The following is a 17,761-nucleotide window of genomic DNA, read 5'->3' as shown; positions in this document are numbered from 1 at the left end:
TTATTACTCCTCTTGAGAAATCTTCACCAGCACCTACATATGTTACCCACCAGGACAGAAAAATGAGATTAACTACTCTTAGTGCTATCACTTTTTAGTATAGTTACACTATGTGCAACTGTGTACTGTATTTCCTTTTGGCAAAAGGGGAAAAAATAGTTCAGTATTGGAATAAAATACTTTGTAAAAATAGTCTGAACTAACCAGATAAGCAGTAGCAGTTTCTTTACATTCACTTGTGATTATATTGGGTGGCAGCTTGTGTGTCTTCTGATTAAGTAGTGTGAGGTACCAGAATGAAGTACTCAATTATTGCTACTAATCTTGATTTGATCTCAAGTGGCTTTTATTTCAGACTTGTTTTCCATTCAGTACATAAAATCAGTGCCTGCTTGTATCTTTTGGAACAGCTTTAGTGTCTTAATTCAATGAAATTTTGCAGTAATTTGAGTCAGATCAGCAAAGGCAGCTGTAGCTGATGTTATCTTTTGATAGCCATTGTCCACAGCAAAGGCTTGTCTGTCTCAATGGTCACAATCCCGGAGTTGTCATAGGTATTGGAAGTACTGACGAGCATTCCAAACTTCAGCACCTGGTTAGCTATGAAAAGTAAGAAAGAGACTTAGTGGTACTCTTGAAACAAATGCATTAATGTGCCTTTATTGTTGTAAAGACTGCTGCTCCGACAAAGAAGGAAAAAACAGCTGAGTAAATCTAACCCAGATAAACAACATCCAAAATAGCTATGTTAAATATTAATTAGAAGGCTTGTATGAGACTATTCGATGACCTGTAGATGGAATAAATTAATACTTAATCCCCAAATTACCATTTTGAGTTTACAGCAGATTATTACAAAAGCAGATTGTCGAATGTTCCCCAGAGTTTCACATCTGGAAATTTGTATTTCATTAGCACAGCTCAAGTACCAGTGCTAGACAAGGTATTTAAAGTAAAATGAGGTAGAGGATCTTACTGTAGTTTCAAACATGGGATTTGCTTTAGCTCAGCACCAAGCCTGTAATCTGTTAAAATGTGAACAGTTCTAGAGCAAAGGCCTGCAGTTAAAAGTGGTATTATTTAACAACTTTGGCTTTGAAGTAAGTGACTTGCATCTTTTCTTCTATTGCATGCCTAGTGAGGTAGGTGTCCACGTGCATTAGAAACCAAGTAGCATTACTTTAACAAACAGCTAGTGTCAGTTTTAGGGGAGTTTAAACACAGCTAACAGTGCAGTTGTAATGATAATTTAGAAATATCTGTGAAGTTTTAAACAACCATGCTGTATTGTTTTAGCTGACAAGTTTTAAGAGTTACATAGACTTCCTACAAGCTGAGACCAAAGATACAAGCTGCCCCCAAACCGAAAAATGCAGTTTAACTTTTATCTTTCATTTCCTCCCTTTTGGAGATAGATAGCATTGCTTGCATTTTGCAAACATACGAATTTCCCCAAAGGCACTGCAAGACTAGTCAGTTCTGTACTAGTCCCTGCTCATATAAAGGTTCAGAGTAAGAACTCTAAGACTATCCTTTGGTTTAGTCTGTAGAACAAGGCAAATGACAGCTCTTACTCAGTGGTGCCACAAAGTTACATTTCCATGGAGGATACAAGAGAGCTACAGCTGGGAGAATTGTTCAGGCAGATCAGGAAGCCTGTGTGGCCTGTCAGAATTGCCAAATCGTGCATTAATACTGAAGGAGGAATTCTCTGGATTTGCTATCAAGTGGCACACTGCAAGCGGAGATCTCCCTGTGATCAAGAGGTTTGCAAAATAACATATTAAGCTCTATTTTGTGATTTGCACAGGAGACAAGTTTTCTAATTGTGGATGTGAACATGGGCTATAGTAAACGGGTGTAGTAATGTGTTATTACAATGCATGTTACACTGTCTACCCATTGCTGGAAGCTGCACAGGAGGAATTGATCTTGCCAGGCTGTATGGCTTGAAAATGAGACAGTCTGACAAAAGGCAGGACATGCAATGTGGTTCAGTGTCTCTTCTGCCAAATCTGCACTTACTGCTAGTTGTTCCTGCTCCCACTCTTGTTATTAGCCTGAAATGAACTGAAGAGAAGGTTTCAGCTGCTAGCCGTGTTTGGTTGGAATGAGAGAATAACACCCGAGTTTGACTACTGCTTTAAACAGAAGAGTCCTGCCATTTGAATCTCTCAGGAGTCTGGAGCATAACTGCAATGCAGTGCAGAGGTTCAGCGGGGGGGGGGGGGGGCGGGGGCGGTGGGCGGCAGGGAAGTACTGTACTAGATCAATTATGTACCTAAAATGAAGGTGCTAGATTCTATCAATCAGGATGATTTTGGACACACAACGTGCTAGGCAGGCTCCTAGACAAATGCCAGGATGAATGAGTTTTGGTATTTGACTTTGGAAGAGACAGCAGAGGCTGATGGGGGGTTATGCCTTGCCAGAAGCTGATGCACTGGACTGAGTTGCCAGAGAACCCAGATTTCACCCTTTGCAGGTAAACAGGTCATTTAATGAAGATGAGGTAACACACGGGCAGAGTTCCCTGTGTAAAAATACTCCCAAATGCTGTGGTAAGTGTTACGGTCAAGTTATGAATGTTTCCAGTCAGTTTTAAATAGGAAAGAACCTTAAATAGTTTAAAATATTTGCTGACACACAAATTATCCATTTTTGGTTATATTTAAGCTTGAAGCGGGGGAGGAAGAACTTTGTGGATCAACTCTTCTTCTGTATAAACCCACTCATTTAGTATCATTTATTGCTTCTTGCTCAAGACTGTCAGAATAATTCTTAATGTTTCAGCTTTGCATATGAAATAATGGCTCTGTAGAAGGCAAGAATTAAGAACAACATGGCAGCTTAATGAAATCTAAATCAGTATTTCTGCATGCATAAAATTAAGTGAAAATCTTGCCTTTTTTTTTTTCTTTAAATAAAAAGTTCTTGCCCACTAGATGGAGCCTTTTATCTTTCTCTACCAGATTTTCTTCTGTGCAAGGATCAGTTTGAAATACTGAAGTGAAAAAATGCAAAAATGATAAAACAGTACTGCTGATTCACGTGGCTCAAGTGGACCAATTCCAAGTACTTGGTTTCACAACCAGCCAACATTTCAACTAACATAATTAAAAATGCATGCTTTCCATTCAATAAATGAACAGTAATTAATGTGAAAAACTAGGTTTAAGCCAGTAAAGGAAATAAGAGGATGGACATACGTACCTACTGCTTCTAGGAAAACTTCCTGCTGTGTCATGCATTATGATGTGAAGTTTACAAGGCCAAAGAAGTAGGAAGTTTTATCAGTTCATACCTGATCCATTCCCTTCTTTTTAAATGGCTTTCAGTCTCATTTGTTAAGTCCTAGCAAGAGTTTATGCCTTGGGAAAAAACCTATTACAAAAAAAAACCCCATTCTCGCTATTGAGATTATTTTTCTGAAGTGCATTCCAAAGAAAACAACCTTTTTATTTTCTAATATTTAGTATTTATAGTTTCGATGAGTACCAAAAATTATTTTAATAAAGGATTTCACATTGTGATTTTTTAAAAAAAATCTAAATCTCAAAAACCCTAAGATTTTTACAATTCTCTAATTAAAAGAGATTTTATTTTGGATGACTGAAAATTTTCTTTTAGACAAATAGTAGTCTTTTTTTTTCAGGAGAACCTTCAAGAGCTGATTTGGATAAAACCAGAAGTGGTTCATCGAAAACAATACCCTCCCTTCCACCAGCGTTAGACATCTTTTTTCCCTGAAGTTTTGCTTAGTGCTTTGGTTCCAATCAAGCTGTGTTTACTAATAATAGACTGTTGATGAGAAAGATACTCTACCCAGCTCCTCCAATGCAGCTATACTATTTTTCATTACTCTCCATCTATAAAGTGAGCATGTCTCGGCACTGAGCCTATGTGGCCATGCCTTCCAAGGAAAGCCATGGGGGTCATGAGTGGTTACATGAGAAGGTAACTAGTAGTTTTGTGGTGTGGTTTTGAAGTCTGACAACTCTGGGCTTCAGAACTAAAAGCAAATGCTATTCCTGCTTCTGGGGTGGGGGATGGACGACCAACCCCGAAACAAACAAACAAACAAAAATATATTATGAGACAGCTTTTTATGATGTGCCCCATGTTCTTATCAGTAACAAAAGATTCTCATTTCTGTCTGATGGATTGCAATATATCACTCACGAATTCAGTCCTACACATGGTCATGGGCAGGGCTTATTTTGATGTGGTAGTAGAGGAATGTTTTTCTAGCAGTTTTATTTAGCAGGTGGCTGAATCTGTCAGGGTTTGAGAATGTTGGAAATAATTTAGAGAAGAAATCTGAGGGCTCGTAGATGAGCTTCCCAAAGGAGCATAATCACAAAGATCATTATTTCTTAGTCATCCCTGTTGCTGACCAAATTATATGACAAAGGAGGCCTCATTAACCCTAAGACTGCTCATTTCCACTATTTTATTGCTCATCTTGTGATACTTTTTTTTTTAATACACAATTCTAAGGATGCCATGTGGAAAATGTTAATCTCAAATATAAGATTTTGAAAACTGATGAATCTTAGGGTTGCCAGAACAACATTTGGAAATGTTAACAAAATGCACCCTGTAAGTAATCAAGCTATATAAAAAATCAAACAAAAAAGCCCAAATCTAAAAATGCATTTTAAAAACTCTTATCACATTTATACCTCTACCATGGTTGGGAATTTTATTTTTTAGTTGACTGTACTGAAAATGAGACCTAGGCCTTGCTTGCAATGTGTTCACCGTTGCACTGCAGGCTTTCAGCCTGGAAACTGAGAAACAGTGTGGACTAATTATAACTAAAACTAGATTGGGTCTCGTCATGTTAGGTGCTGCAAAACCACTAACTCTCAATATCAGGTTATTCCTCTTAATAACTGTATTCATGATCTAGTAGACTTACAAACATTATTTCTATGACTTCATTGTACTATTTAGGATACTTAAAGTTCAGTCCAGCAGAAGAGAGCTTATATCAAGGTCTCATGTACATTTTATAAGCTGCACTTAAGCAGGGATTGAGGGAGGCATATACAGAGAAAAAAAACCTTCTTCTTAAACATATCATATATGGCAAAAGCAAATGATGTCATTAATTTGAAAGGTTTAATTAAACAGGCAGGCCCTCTGGTTATTCCTACATCTATACCAAAATCACAGCGAAATCTGGACTGCTGAGAGAGAGGCTTTTAACTGCAGTATCTAATGGTCATGCTGGAAGAGGAGTTTATGAGGTGCAAGTCCTTCCTTACCAAGGAGTAGATTTAGTGAAGGAAGTGATTTTGGTGTGAGAATGGCCGAACAGTCACGCCTCATGTCTTTTATCCGAAGACATGTAGGCAAATGGAAGCCTTTTGGAAAGCCCTTGAATGCAGCGGCATAGCACAAGTGTCCCTGCTTCATGGGATTTCACCAACAAGTCAGGGTCTTACTACTGTTACCGCAAATGACTGAGAAAAAAACACCATCACGATAAGCATGTCCCACATCATAGATACCGTGATATCTATACTATACTTCCTTTTCTCAACTGTGTGTCTCAATTACTTCCTGAAATATGTAAAGTCACACCTTGGTGATTTCCACCACTGAAAATAGAAATAGGTACAGGAATACAAGCAGATTGCCGCTGCTGGCATGGATGTTTGGAATATCAAAATAATTAATTATTAATTAAAAGCCTTATTATAGTGAATGTAATCCTCTTCCCCCTAGGCAAATGCTGCATCAAAATGATAGAAAATTAAGATCAATAAGCTGAAACACAAGTTAAAGTGAAATATTGAATTACCATTTGGTATCCTATTACGGTTTATCTGGAGAGGATTTCCCTGAAGTTCTGTGTTAGGAGCAAAAATCTGCATTTAAATGGAGATGCATTAGTAACGCATGAGCTAGTACTTTGCAGGTCACCCTGTGTCTGCAGAACAGCAGCATTAATTTTGCTATTTAAAAATAAAACCCAAATAGTTTATAGACTGATTTTCCTTTCATTCCTCCTACTTTTACACTTGTGATTACACTGACTTCACTGGAGTTAACCCTGATTTACACTGATGGATACAAAGGAAAAATTGGGTCCTTGATCTCTGTGCAGTGGGAACTGCAAAACTGGAAGTTGCAAATAACAGTAATTTACAATAAAACACGAACTATTTTCAATATTGACACAACACAGAAGTACAATAAAGGCTTGCCAAGTCTGCTGGGAGGGGATAGGCTAGCCTGTCGTGGCACAGGTCCCCTCAGGGCCAAGGGGAGTTTTGAATATGCAGAGATTGCATTGGGCAACTTTTATAACTATTGTAACTTTTGGTACCGGGTTTTGTAGCACAGAACAATGGTTTTGTAATCTCAACAGATTCATACGAGTGGGCTCACGAAAGCATCGAGAGGATACAGGGTGAAGGGGGCCCAGCAGGCAGGGCCAGGTGGTTATTCCACTGGTTCAGATGCTGGCAAAGTCTCTGGCCAGGGGCTCTGCAGCACAGGCTGCCTGGCCTCACATTGGTGGGAATTCAGGAAGTGACAACAAAAGCACTGGCTGTCAAGGCTTAATGATTTCATTTAAAAAGAGAGAAAAATATGTTAACAGAACTGTGTGTTCCATCCTGGATAGAAACCACCCATGTTGGGTGAGCCTTCAGAAATGCAAATGGATGTCAGAAGTTTTCACATTTATTTCCAGCACACATTTTTTTTCCACATATTTTTTCCAGCTTTGTAATCATGGTGGTACTGTAAGAATAGCTTGAACTCCTCCTGTCACATCACCTGTTTGGTGGCAATTTAAAATGATAAGCTGATAAAAATGATGCTAAGACGTAGAGCGCTTTCTACACTAATGTCTCTGCTGCTACTACTGCTTCACCAAAATCAACAAGAATCATTAACTGCAGGAAGTTTCTATGGCTATTAGCAGCGTTTTAGCACTACTAACAAGATGTGCTCCAGTGTTTGTTCAAAATCACTTTAGCCTCTTAACTTAAGTAAGTGGCCCGGAAAGTCTGACATGGAAACTGTATACACTATTTTCAGTAGTGCCTTTCCGGTCTAGATATGATAAAGCTGTACCAATACTACAACAGTAGAAGTGATTTACCAAAAATGTAAGTATAAAGAAAGTCAGGGAACTAGCTGGTGTGGAAGATTGTTTTGCTAAGCTAAAGGCAAAGCCAGGCTATGAAGTAATTTAAAAAATTTAGTTTAGCCAGTAAGAAGCAGAGTGTTTACTTCATTTTTGATGCTTTCCAGTAAGTTTGTATAATGTTTATCAAACTACTTACAACTCTGAAGGGCTGTACGACTGACAGGTAGTATTAATAATAGTGTTAGAGCACTGAAGAAACAGCTGCAGAAATAACACATAGCTTCAGTTTGACAGTCACTACTGTAGAGATCTTGCATATAATCTAGACATAATAACTTGTTGCTATTTTGGTCTGTCTCTACTTCGTGTTGTGAAATAAAGAATGCTATTCTCATGAGAAAAAGGGGCAGGAGTAATGCTGAGATGCATCAGCTAATGAATTGTCTTAGTTCTAAACATCTGTAAGACACCTCATAGCGCACATCATCCTATTACGCTGCCATGCTTTAGAGACATTACTTAGTCACACAAAGCTGAGAATGGCAATCTGTTACAACACTGAAACCCAAGATTAGCTAAAAACAATGGCGTTCTGTCTTGGCATGTAGGTCTGAAGCTCTGGTTTGACATGACAGCAAAGAACCTAAAAATACTTGCTATTTTGAAAGCTGCTACACTGTCAAGTTGATACGATGCATCTAATGGTGAAATATACTGAATTTGTTAGAGAAAGATATCCAAATGATCCTGGCAAATGACCACATGCAGTGCTGCAGAAAGGAGTGAAATTCCCCCTACGTTCCTCGTGATTGGGCTGTTGGAGACAGGGAAGAGAGATGGGGGAAGAGGAAGGAGAGGCAATTTTTCCTGACCCAGATCTCAGGGCTAGTAGACTATATCCATGTACTCAGACTTCAGACAACTTGGCACCAGAAAGCTTTTCAACACAACCAGATCCAGGACTGACCTTGATCAACATCTTGCCTCTAGCTACAGTCATTTTCCAGCACTTCATATTAAGATGAAAAAAACCACGCTCTCACAGAAACCTATCTGTCCTTCAGTGGTTTTTTTAGTGTGATTTAGTTAACCAGAACACATAATTAGTTATTTTTCTCTTCTGTTCTTTGGAATCCTGATAAATCCTGTCACATTTAGATTCATCAATACACAAGCAGAAGCAGTAAAAGAGGATTTTAAAACACATGCATAATACGAGTCTTCCAGCTTCTGTATGGTGCCTTTGTTCCCATCGTTTGCAAAAATGTGCAGATACAATGATTATTCCTGTAACATCCAAACGGGGCCTGTAGCTGAAATATGGGTATATGGATATTTGCTCAGTAAATACCTACACAGCTTGGGTTAAATGGGGGTCTTGCTCATCCGCTCCACAGGGAACAGCAGCACTGCCATAAACACTGCACAATGGTCTCAGCCAACTTCTGCTGCTGCCTACCACTGCGTAGGAAGAGTCCCCAACGTCAAGTCTGCCATCAAATTTAGCACTGCTCTGCTTCCTTTCTCTGTGGTGGGATGCGACTTTCCTAAGGGACTTGATCTAAAGCCAGTCCCTAGCCAGCCCTGAAAAACAAATTTAAGCAGGCTAGCTTCTCCTCCTTATCACTGCTGCCAGCACTAGCTCAGCTCCATATCCAGAGTCCTGTTCTGCTGCACAAGTTGCTCTCTCACTGGGCTACAGTGCCAAAATTAAATTAAATATAATTTGACGAAGCTCTGTAAAGGCTCAGTCCTTAACTCCAGCTTCTGCCATGTTTTGTAGGGGCAGGAAGCAGAGCAGCCGAACGGTAGCAGGCTGGAACCAATATTTGTGGCAGAACAAAGGTGGCTGTACACAACATGCAATGTTACAATAGTGAAGATCAAAGCAGATCTTCCGACCTCTGGGAGGGGTTCAACATATTGCAGATTTAAACCCTTCCCCCCCAAGTCCAGCCCCCACCAGAACTAACCCAGTCCATGGCTGCTCCACTCAGACTCCTAGGTGACCCCCAGGAGCCATGTATGTGCTGTGGACTCTCTGGACCACCAGTTGCAGAGTTTCTTGCTCCCAGATCTCATGTCAATCAAGCTGCCAGACCAGACAGACTATTAAACTGTGCCAGAATAGTGGATCTGGTGCTCAAAGAGCTCCTCTGACCCCAAGGAAGTGAACAGTTGCCTTTACCTCTGAGCACTGGTCAGGATGCAAAAAAAGATGGTACCTTCCGTGTGCCCTGCCACACTGAATCCCAGCACAGCTGGTTGCATAGTGGCTTGCAGAGGGCAAGGGCATCGCCAGTCTTGAATGCAAGCAGCAGCCCCTCTTAGCTACTAGTACTTTATTACAAATAACTGACTTTGATCAAATTAAATCCCTGACAAATAATTTTATTATGCAAGCTTTAATAGCGAATGGCACCATTTCCTAAAAGTTTTATGGAAATATGATATTACATTTACATGGAAAAATGAAAAGAACAAACTAGAATATTCATCCTTATGCACAAAAGGCATCATCAATAAAGCAGCTGTGCTTTTGTCTAAAACATTTCTCTGGAAGCGGGTAATTATTATTTAAAAAACCCACACTGATCTGCTCCTGACAGCTCACAAAGTACATGTTCATCTACTTGCTCTCCCTGACAGCTGATCTATTCTGAGCACAGGTGACTAACTAATAAAGTCTATTATACTTCTAATAGAAAAGTAATTCCATTTATCTTTACCCTTCCTAGCAGCACTGCCTCCTTTCACCGTGTTGGGGTGGGATGCTGTAAGAGGTTTCTAAAATGTGGTTATTTTCACCCCTAGAATTGCTGTGCATTACTTAGAATTTTAGATTGCTCTTTCTTCAGGAAAAACAATTAGACACAGATAATATCACCCTGAGGATGAAGCAAAAGCAATTATTTCTGTTACAAAATGTCCCCCCAGATCTGCATGTGAACAACTGAGCTTTTTGATTTTTAATTTTATTACTTTGTCTTTCTGTTAACAAATAAATAATATGATTACTAACACCCTATGTACCTCTAATGTCTATATGATTTCAATTATAAAGCCATTACTGATGCTTATTAATTCTATTCCATTTATCTACAAACTTGCATGGTAAACATTTGTTGACACTCATGGAGCTGCAGCTCCTCCAGACTCACTCACAGGAATCCAGCAAAGTTTATCTGCTGCCACCCCTGAGACAAATTCAACAGGAGGCTGCAAACCACACTGTTTTTAGTTCACTCAATTGCATTAGATGGCTCTCCATCTCCTCCAAAAAATAAAGGATTTTTTTGAAATAGTGTTGCCCACTGTGTCTTTGCAATATTCCTTCTTTCTAAGCTATAAAGTCAGCTTTTTTTTTTTAAATTTCCAATGAAGATGTAACTCATGACACAGTAAAGCCTGTTTTAGCTAGTAATACCCACTTCTTCCACTCACCCACCATTAGAGCACTTTGCTTCAGGAAGGACACGGGAGTGGTATCAGCCATGTATATGAATCAGTAAGTCAGTGCATATGGCTCATTTAAAGTTTTTGTCTGTTTCTTTTACAGTCTTTTTTTGGATGAAGATTCAGATTCATTGTTGATGCTGCTGAATACAAACAGCTACTATATAATGTTTGTCCCCGAAATTAAAAAAGGGACATTCATCATTAAAGACAAGTCCTAAGTCTCATTGACTGTCAAAGACTTCATTTGAGTGGAAAACTAGCTGCTGAGGATCCTTTAGTTAGTTGTGCACTCTGGAAAAGTCCGATTGATTTTGAGTAATGATTTCCAATATGAACAATGCTCTTCCTGTTGGTGTGCTTCCTCCTCCTGACCTTTGAAAAGCCTTTCCCCGCCTCCCTCTCCCCTTTTGCAAACTGGCTAGCGATTCATCCTTTACATTCAGAAACATGTCATGCACTTCCAGGCCCTGTGATTGTTAAGGATTCAATGGTTTGGGGGATGTTTGCTCGTGCTTCTCCTCCTCTAGGGAATACTACCTTAGCAGGGCTATACCATGCTTTCTGCCTGGGCTGAGTGGAATTAAAGGCTTCTGCATTAATCATGCAGTGCCACGTCAGGCACTGCCCAGGCCAGGTGATGTAAGCTCTTGATCCTCAAACGCAGAGGCCAAATGCATGGCTAAATTAATGTAGTGCTACATGTTGCAGTCAAAGACATTAAAGTTTTAAGAGTGCCATTGATTATATGTAGTGCAACTTTCAAACACATTGGTCAAGATGGATTGCAACAGTCATGCCGTGGCACAGTGATGCATGTCAGCAGGCTCTCAGTTTTACTGTATGGAGGACTTGACATTGGCTTTTAACCTACCAATAAACCACCTCTAACACACTGCAAGAAGTGGTAAGGAAAAGGAATTACAAATCCAGTAGTCACATGTAAAATAAAAGACTAAGCCAACTACATTACAGCTTGTGTATTTCTGCCAACACCAACTAATTTCTAGCACTTGGGGTTGAAAGACCATGATGGCTGCAATTGCCAAGTAAGGAAATACATTCTCAATCAGCCTCTTTTTTTAGCCTATAGGGAGCTTCCATAAAGTAAATCTGATTTATAGCCTGGGATGTTCCTTATCTCACCTAAAATTACTGTCATCTTCAAACATTTGTCACTCCTCACTAATTATCAGTGCCTGATGGGTATTGTAGGAGAAACATTCCTATCAACAGCTAAGGAAGCCACCATTCTGAATTTTTTTTTGAACTCAAAATCAAACTTATTAAATATGATTGGATCTTATTTGACGTTGCTTTCCCCATCCTGGCCATTTGGTGTACTCAACATTTTCCACTCTTTCTTGTTTTGTAGTCACTTCACAAAATGTATGATACCTAGCAGAATTTCATAGACATTAACTATCTGACCGATGGTTTAAAATCACCAGATGTAAAATACTTTTTTATTTTGCAAATAGGGAAAATCTTACTGAAAGCAAAATGTATCTCAGAGGAAAAGCGAATTTTGCTAAAAATTACTATTAAAACATTTCTGTTAGTTCTAGAAACAATGATAGCAGCTTAAGTTCCTCTTAAGTTCATGTCTTTCTTAAAAGTATCTGAAGGATGAAAAAATAGCATTGTAAAAGGTTTCTGATTAACCTGCTATCTACAGCATACTAATGCAACTTTTTAGAGGTGTGGTGTAAGTGTTAGAGAAGGAATTAAATACAGTTAAAAAAGATACGAGTATCAGTGAGTATCTGTTTATCCTGGGGAAGAATCATAGGTGTAAGAGTTTATTTCCTATGTTGTTTCTAAACTTATTTTAACCAGGTATGTGTGCTTGAAATTGAAAAAATCCCAACAACATGAATTTCTACTTTCAAATAAGGCAGATCAATAATAAAGCACACAGTATTTCCAAATTATAAGCATTCCTTTAACTACTGGTATGGGGTTTCCTACCAATAGTTTGAACAAGTCTGCTGCATAGTGCATTAAAAGATGGATATATCTATGACTAATGCTCATAGGAAAAATTTAATATAGCTATAATCCTTTCATTTGAATTCTTCTATGCTCTACTATCCTAAATGTTCTACAACACCCAAATAAAAAAAAATCTCTGATGTCTAAGTGCTTACAAAGCAAGCAGAGGTACCCAAGAATATATATTGACACATCTAAAGATTAATCCTGGGATATTCCAATCAGAGTAGACACTTTTCATAATTAACCAAATGCAGAAGTTGCAAAGCAAGCGAGACCTACAACTCTATTTCACCTCTTGGAAGATGTGGAGATAGGCACATATTCCTCCTAATATCATAACTTTAGGAGTATATTGCTATGTATCACTACGAGACATCCAGTGATAAGGAAGAGGCCAGTGTATCTCCGAGGTAACCCTCAAAACCTAGAAATGTCTTATGCAAGCTTTGGATCACCAACACCAGGCTTGGTGATCACTGAATAATTATATCTATTTTGTAATTTAAGGCATGGTCACCTATCAAAAGGTGTGTCTGTTATGGAATAGGCAGTACTGCTCTTCTAGAAACAGGCAGGCTTGTTCTAAGATCATCAAAATAATATCACATGCATGCCCACTACAATGCAGACTTCATAAGACCAAGGGAAGCACTTTGCAATGATCCTCAAAATCAGCCAGGAAGAAAGACTGATAAGAGCTTAAACCTTATTGGAGGGTGGGTTTAGAAAACACTAAGTAAACCACCAACATTTCCAGGAGGAGCTGGAGAACTGTGCAAGGTCTGTACAGAGCTAATATAGATGAGCCCTGCAGCAATGAGGTCAGTACATGGCAAGAGGTTTGTCATGTCATGTCATGTGCAAGAGTGAAACCTGGGTGATACAGAAGTTGAAGTACAGGGCTCCTTTACAAGTACATAAGCAGAAAAGAGAGCAATAAAGTGTCAAGCCTAAAAGCTGTGAGCAAAAATGTAGTTATATGACTTCTAACATCATCGTCAGCCAGGCGGATCAATCTCTGCATGCTGCTTTGAAATGGTACCCATAAATAGTCATAGGATTCTCTGGCAAAGCACAGGACCTTTAAGAAAGGCCAGAATACTGCAGTAAGCTCTTACTCAAATACACCTGAAGTCAGTCAGCCATAAAGGCTTACAGGTGTCACACACACAAACTATACTGGAAGTGGACTGAGGGGCTTGAAAACAATGCTGCAGAACAGATAAAGTCCCTCAAATCTATCATTTTGGGAGAGGGAAGGAAAACTACCAAAGATTTAACAGTAGAAAAAACATCCCTTGGAAAGCTTGCCTTGCTATAGCACTCTAAACTCACTAAATGCAGTTTGCTGGCTAACCTCCGTTGCCCACAGGTAAACACTCCTGTTAAGAAGTTTTGTTCCCTCTCTTGGATCATGGACTTCAAAAGTCAGGGGATGCTGAACGCAACACTGAGACAACTCCTGTAATTTGTAGAAGACAGAATGGACAATATCATTGATGTAGCGTAATGAGCCATTTTCCTCCTCCCTACTGTGATTAATGGTGTGGACAGGAGGTCTGTTCGCCGAGCTGATAGACGTGATTCTGGCCCTGAAGGCATGCCCTATATATAGAGCTGTGTGAATACATGCATGAGAGATTGGCAGGCAGAAGCAGCTCTGGGAGCCTTTGTTATTGTCCAGTTTACTCTTTCCTGAGCTCCTCCAGCTTGCACAATCTGTGTAGCCTCTGGGAAGGCAGCTTTAGAATTGGCTTACTTGATGGAAAAAGCTGCTCTTCTTGATGCATATGATGCAAAGTAATGTGGCAGTGATTGACAGCTAGGGGGGAAGACGAGAGGAAAAATGAGTTAAGTCAAGGTATTGTGTGAAGGAGCAGAAGGGAGAAGGAAAAAAAAAGGAAAATTCCTCATTACCACAGCATGTGTGCAGTAGCAGAGATAGGAGTTGCTGGTTTTTATAATAATAATAATAATTATTAAAATCAGTTAAGTTGACAAAAGTTTATGATGATATAAATAGTACCCCAGTGATTACTGGATGTTTTTCTTCAAAACTTAATCTTCCCCAAATAGAAAATAGTTAATAAGTTTAGGAGTCTGCCAGTGTACTCCCCCTTCACATTTTGTGAACAGGTAATGTAATGAGAATATAACCCCCAGGGCCTAGTCCTATCTACACTTCCATTGATACACTACGCCCCTCATGCATACATTTAAGGTAAGCCAGAACTTGCCTGCCAGCTTCTCATTCCCTTCTCCCTTATACTGCAGAGCCAATTGTAATTTTTATTGAATGATGCAATTACATTGCAATGTACCGGGCAAAAGTGCGCTGCTGCTTTTGTGCTTTCTTAGTTCAGGTCTGAAAACAGAAGAAAAAGCTGTAATTGATTCCATCAGCCTTTTTCGTATTGAAACAAAAGGTAACACCCAGAGAAACTTCCTTCCACTAGAAAGATGAGGAACTCAAAATTTGTCGTCTCTCACTTTTTCCCTTTAGGAGATAGCACATGCCCAACAGAGGCATCCCATTTTAGTTTATCTTCAGCAGACTGTTAGGTTCTGGACCACTAGCATGGAAAGCTGAAGTCTTGAAAAAAAAAAATAACAAAAGGGGAAATGATACCAACTTGAAGACACTTGTGGCAAAACCAGAGATAGTAAAATACATCAAGGAGGAAAGAGCTTATTTGAACAAATCCCAACTGGCTCTTATTCTTAGTGCTGAGTAAAATAGCCATTTCCAGAGCTCCAGGAGACATGCTGGAAACCACTACTCGTTGCTGCTATTTGGAAAGTTTTACAAGCATCTCATAAGAATGTGCCATGCTTGCATTCAGCCTAAAGGAACTACCATCATTAGGAAACAGGTTATGCTGTAGTTTTCCTTCTGTTGCATATGTGCATGCAGCTCTGTATAACAAAGTCACAGGAGACAAGGTTAGGAAATGACATGCACAGCAGTTGTCTGTCTGTCAATACAGAAACCTTTTCTTCCAGAACAGAAACCAAATGTTGGATTTTTTTGATTAAACTCTGATCTTCTACAGGTACTAGTATCAGACCATATGCCACAGCACGCTCAGTTTGATGTAGCATTAACACCAGTATTTTAACAAGTTCTGCATGGAATCATGATGGTCTAAAATACCAAACCATCCCCTCAAGACCCCTTAATTGCTAATGGGACTAATTTCAGCGTATGCACCTCTGAAAATCCTGGAACTCAAACCCCTCACACTTTATAGAAGGCTGTAATCCAGGGTCATCTTTGCAAAAGATCTGCAAGTCAAGATGGGTCATGATGGGTCAAACTTTGAATGTATTTCCCACTTTGAAAACACCTGGTAGATCTCTCTATCATTCCTTAGGGAGATTGGGTTCAAACAGTACAAATCTTCAGGCCATTTGAGTACATTCACTATCATCTTCAGGGACAACTGCAATCCCAAGACATATGCATGCCCATCTTCAGGGTAAATTCATACGTAATTTGGACCTTACCTAGTCAGTCTAGTTCGCTGTTCTTTTCTGCAGGCTACAGTTCAGAGAGGTCCTAAATCATGTGCTTAAGCTAAGTCCACACAGACATGTCACTGATGATACCATAAAAACCTCAGTACCCAGCCTGTGTTGTGCTGAATCGAAGTCTGAAGGATTCCTTTTAAAACCTCTGACCATGTAACATGATGGAAAAAGGACAGGGAAATTTGTAACCTCTCACAACAACATCTAGACCCACCAGTGCCTTTAATTCTAGATTTAAAAAGCAAGAAAAACAAGATAAAACAGCCTAGCAAAGCCCTTCTACTTTTAAATTAATCTCTTTATTTATAACCTTAATGATAGTAAGACACATCAATAATAACATGGTATGAAAACTCCTCTCTTTTCTCCCCAAAGCAGTTTTTCTTATGACAATTATGGTAATTTTTCTTGTCTCTTGATTAAATGAAGGCAGCTTGCTTCACTTAGATATGCTTTGCCTGAGCCAAGCTGGCTTTACATTTTGGCACGCACACAGAACTCCAAAACCAGAACACCTTTGCTAAGAAAGATCTAGCATTCAAAAAGTACTCAGTCTTGACACTGTGTAGTCTCTTCCATTTTCACTGCAGCTTGGTTATGGAGGAGGGAAGTTTTTTTACTTGTCACATTAAACTAAAATTGGGTTAATCTGACCCTAGTGACAACGAGCCAATTTCAAGAACATGTGAAAGTCCTGCGCTACTTTTCAAGAAATGGTACATGCAGGAGTTATCTTCCACCCAATCTCTCAAACAAATACTCCTTTCCCACCCCCCACTACCCAAACTAGAGACGTATTTTTAGAAATTCATCCTATGAAGCGATCTAGACATTCTGACGGCCGCAATTTATCAACATAAATTACTGCACTTCACAGCAAAGCTTCTGTCATAAGAAAACACCATGTGCCCTAAATTGCCTGCTGCCCTCTTCAATAATCAGCCTAGTTTTTAAGATCTAGAGATGTGCTGATAAAGGACACCTCAGTGCATACAGCAACAAAAAAAATTGAGTTTCATACACATCACTGGAAACGTCCACACACTGCTCTATTAATCTTTAGATTGGGGTCATTTTTCTCTTGAGATGTGGTAATAGATTACTTTGAGAGAAAATGGGGAAGAGAACCCAGACAGGGGCCCGCTTAATACTAAGCAAGCTTGCCTCCTTCCTTCTTGGTTTAATCCTAAAAAGTATCTAATGGCCAAAGCTGCTGTTAACTCTGTATTGACCAACACCAATGCAAAAGGAGTGCACAATGTGTTAGTAACATCAGTCTGCCCCTACATCTTCTCAAGCACCCTACGCCAGTAAGACCCACGCTGGCACTGCTCCTCTTCTCTCTCCCTGATCACAGCCCATTTTGCTGGTTCCAGCGTCATCACCCACCTGCCCCAGAGCTCCTCAAGTCCCCTACCCAACCTCCTTTGCATTTCTCTATCTTTGTTTTCTCTGGGAATCAAAATCTACTCAATTCTGGAAAAGCACAGGGGAAAGCGGGCAGGCTCTGACCCTTTGTCTTTTCTCCTTTGGAGATTCAGTCTCTAGGTTACTGCAGACAGAACACTTTCTCTCCCCTCATTCCTCAATCCCTCTGGATGGGCCTCAGCATGGTCTCAGACCTGCAGCCCCACATTTTAATGTTTTTTTGGTTCAGGACCTTTA

The 17,761-nt window shown here is 39.5% G+C and overlaps 1 protein-coding gene across 2 annotated transcripts in view; it reads right to left on the bottom strand.

Annotated features, from left to right (window-relative positions):
- Window positions 1-266: 266 nt before the first annotated feature.
- TPK1 (thiamin pyrophosphokinase 1) overlaps window positions 267-17,761 on the bottom strand; it is a 314,655-nt gene continuing 297,160 nt past the window's right edge. The window contains exon 4 of one of the 2 annotated variants that reach the window (XM_050891079.1): window positions 267-600. In XM_050891079.1, coding sequence (XP_050747036.1) covers window positions 482-600 — 119 coding nt within the window. In that variant the 3' untranslated portion in view covers window positions 267-481. The remainder of the gene's footprint in view (window positions 601-17,761) is intronic. The other variant, XM_050891078.1, reaches the window with a different exon arrangement.

Source organism: Gymnogyps californianus, chromosome 2 (assembly GCF_018139145.2).
Source record: "Gymnogyps californianus isolate 813 chromosome 2, ASM1813914v2, whole genome shotgun sequence".
In the NCBI taxonomy this organism is placed as follows: domain Eukaryota; kingdom Metazoa; phylum Chordata; class Aves; order Accipitriformes; family Cathartidae; genus Gymnogyps; species Gymnogyps californianus.
The sequence above is the reverse complement of the archived record's forward strand: the minus strand, read 5'-3'. Positions and strand labels throughout refer to the sequence as shown.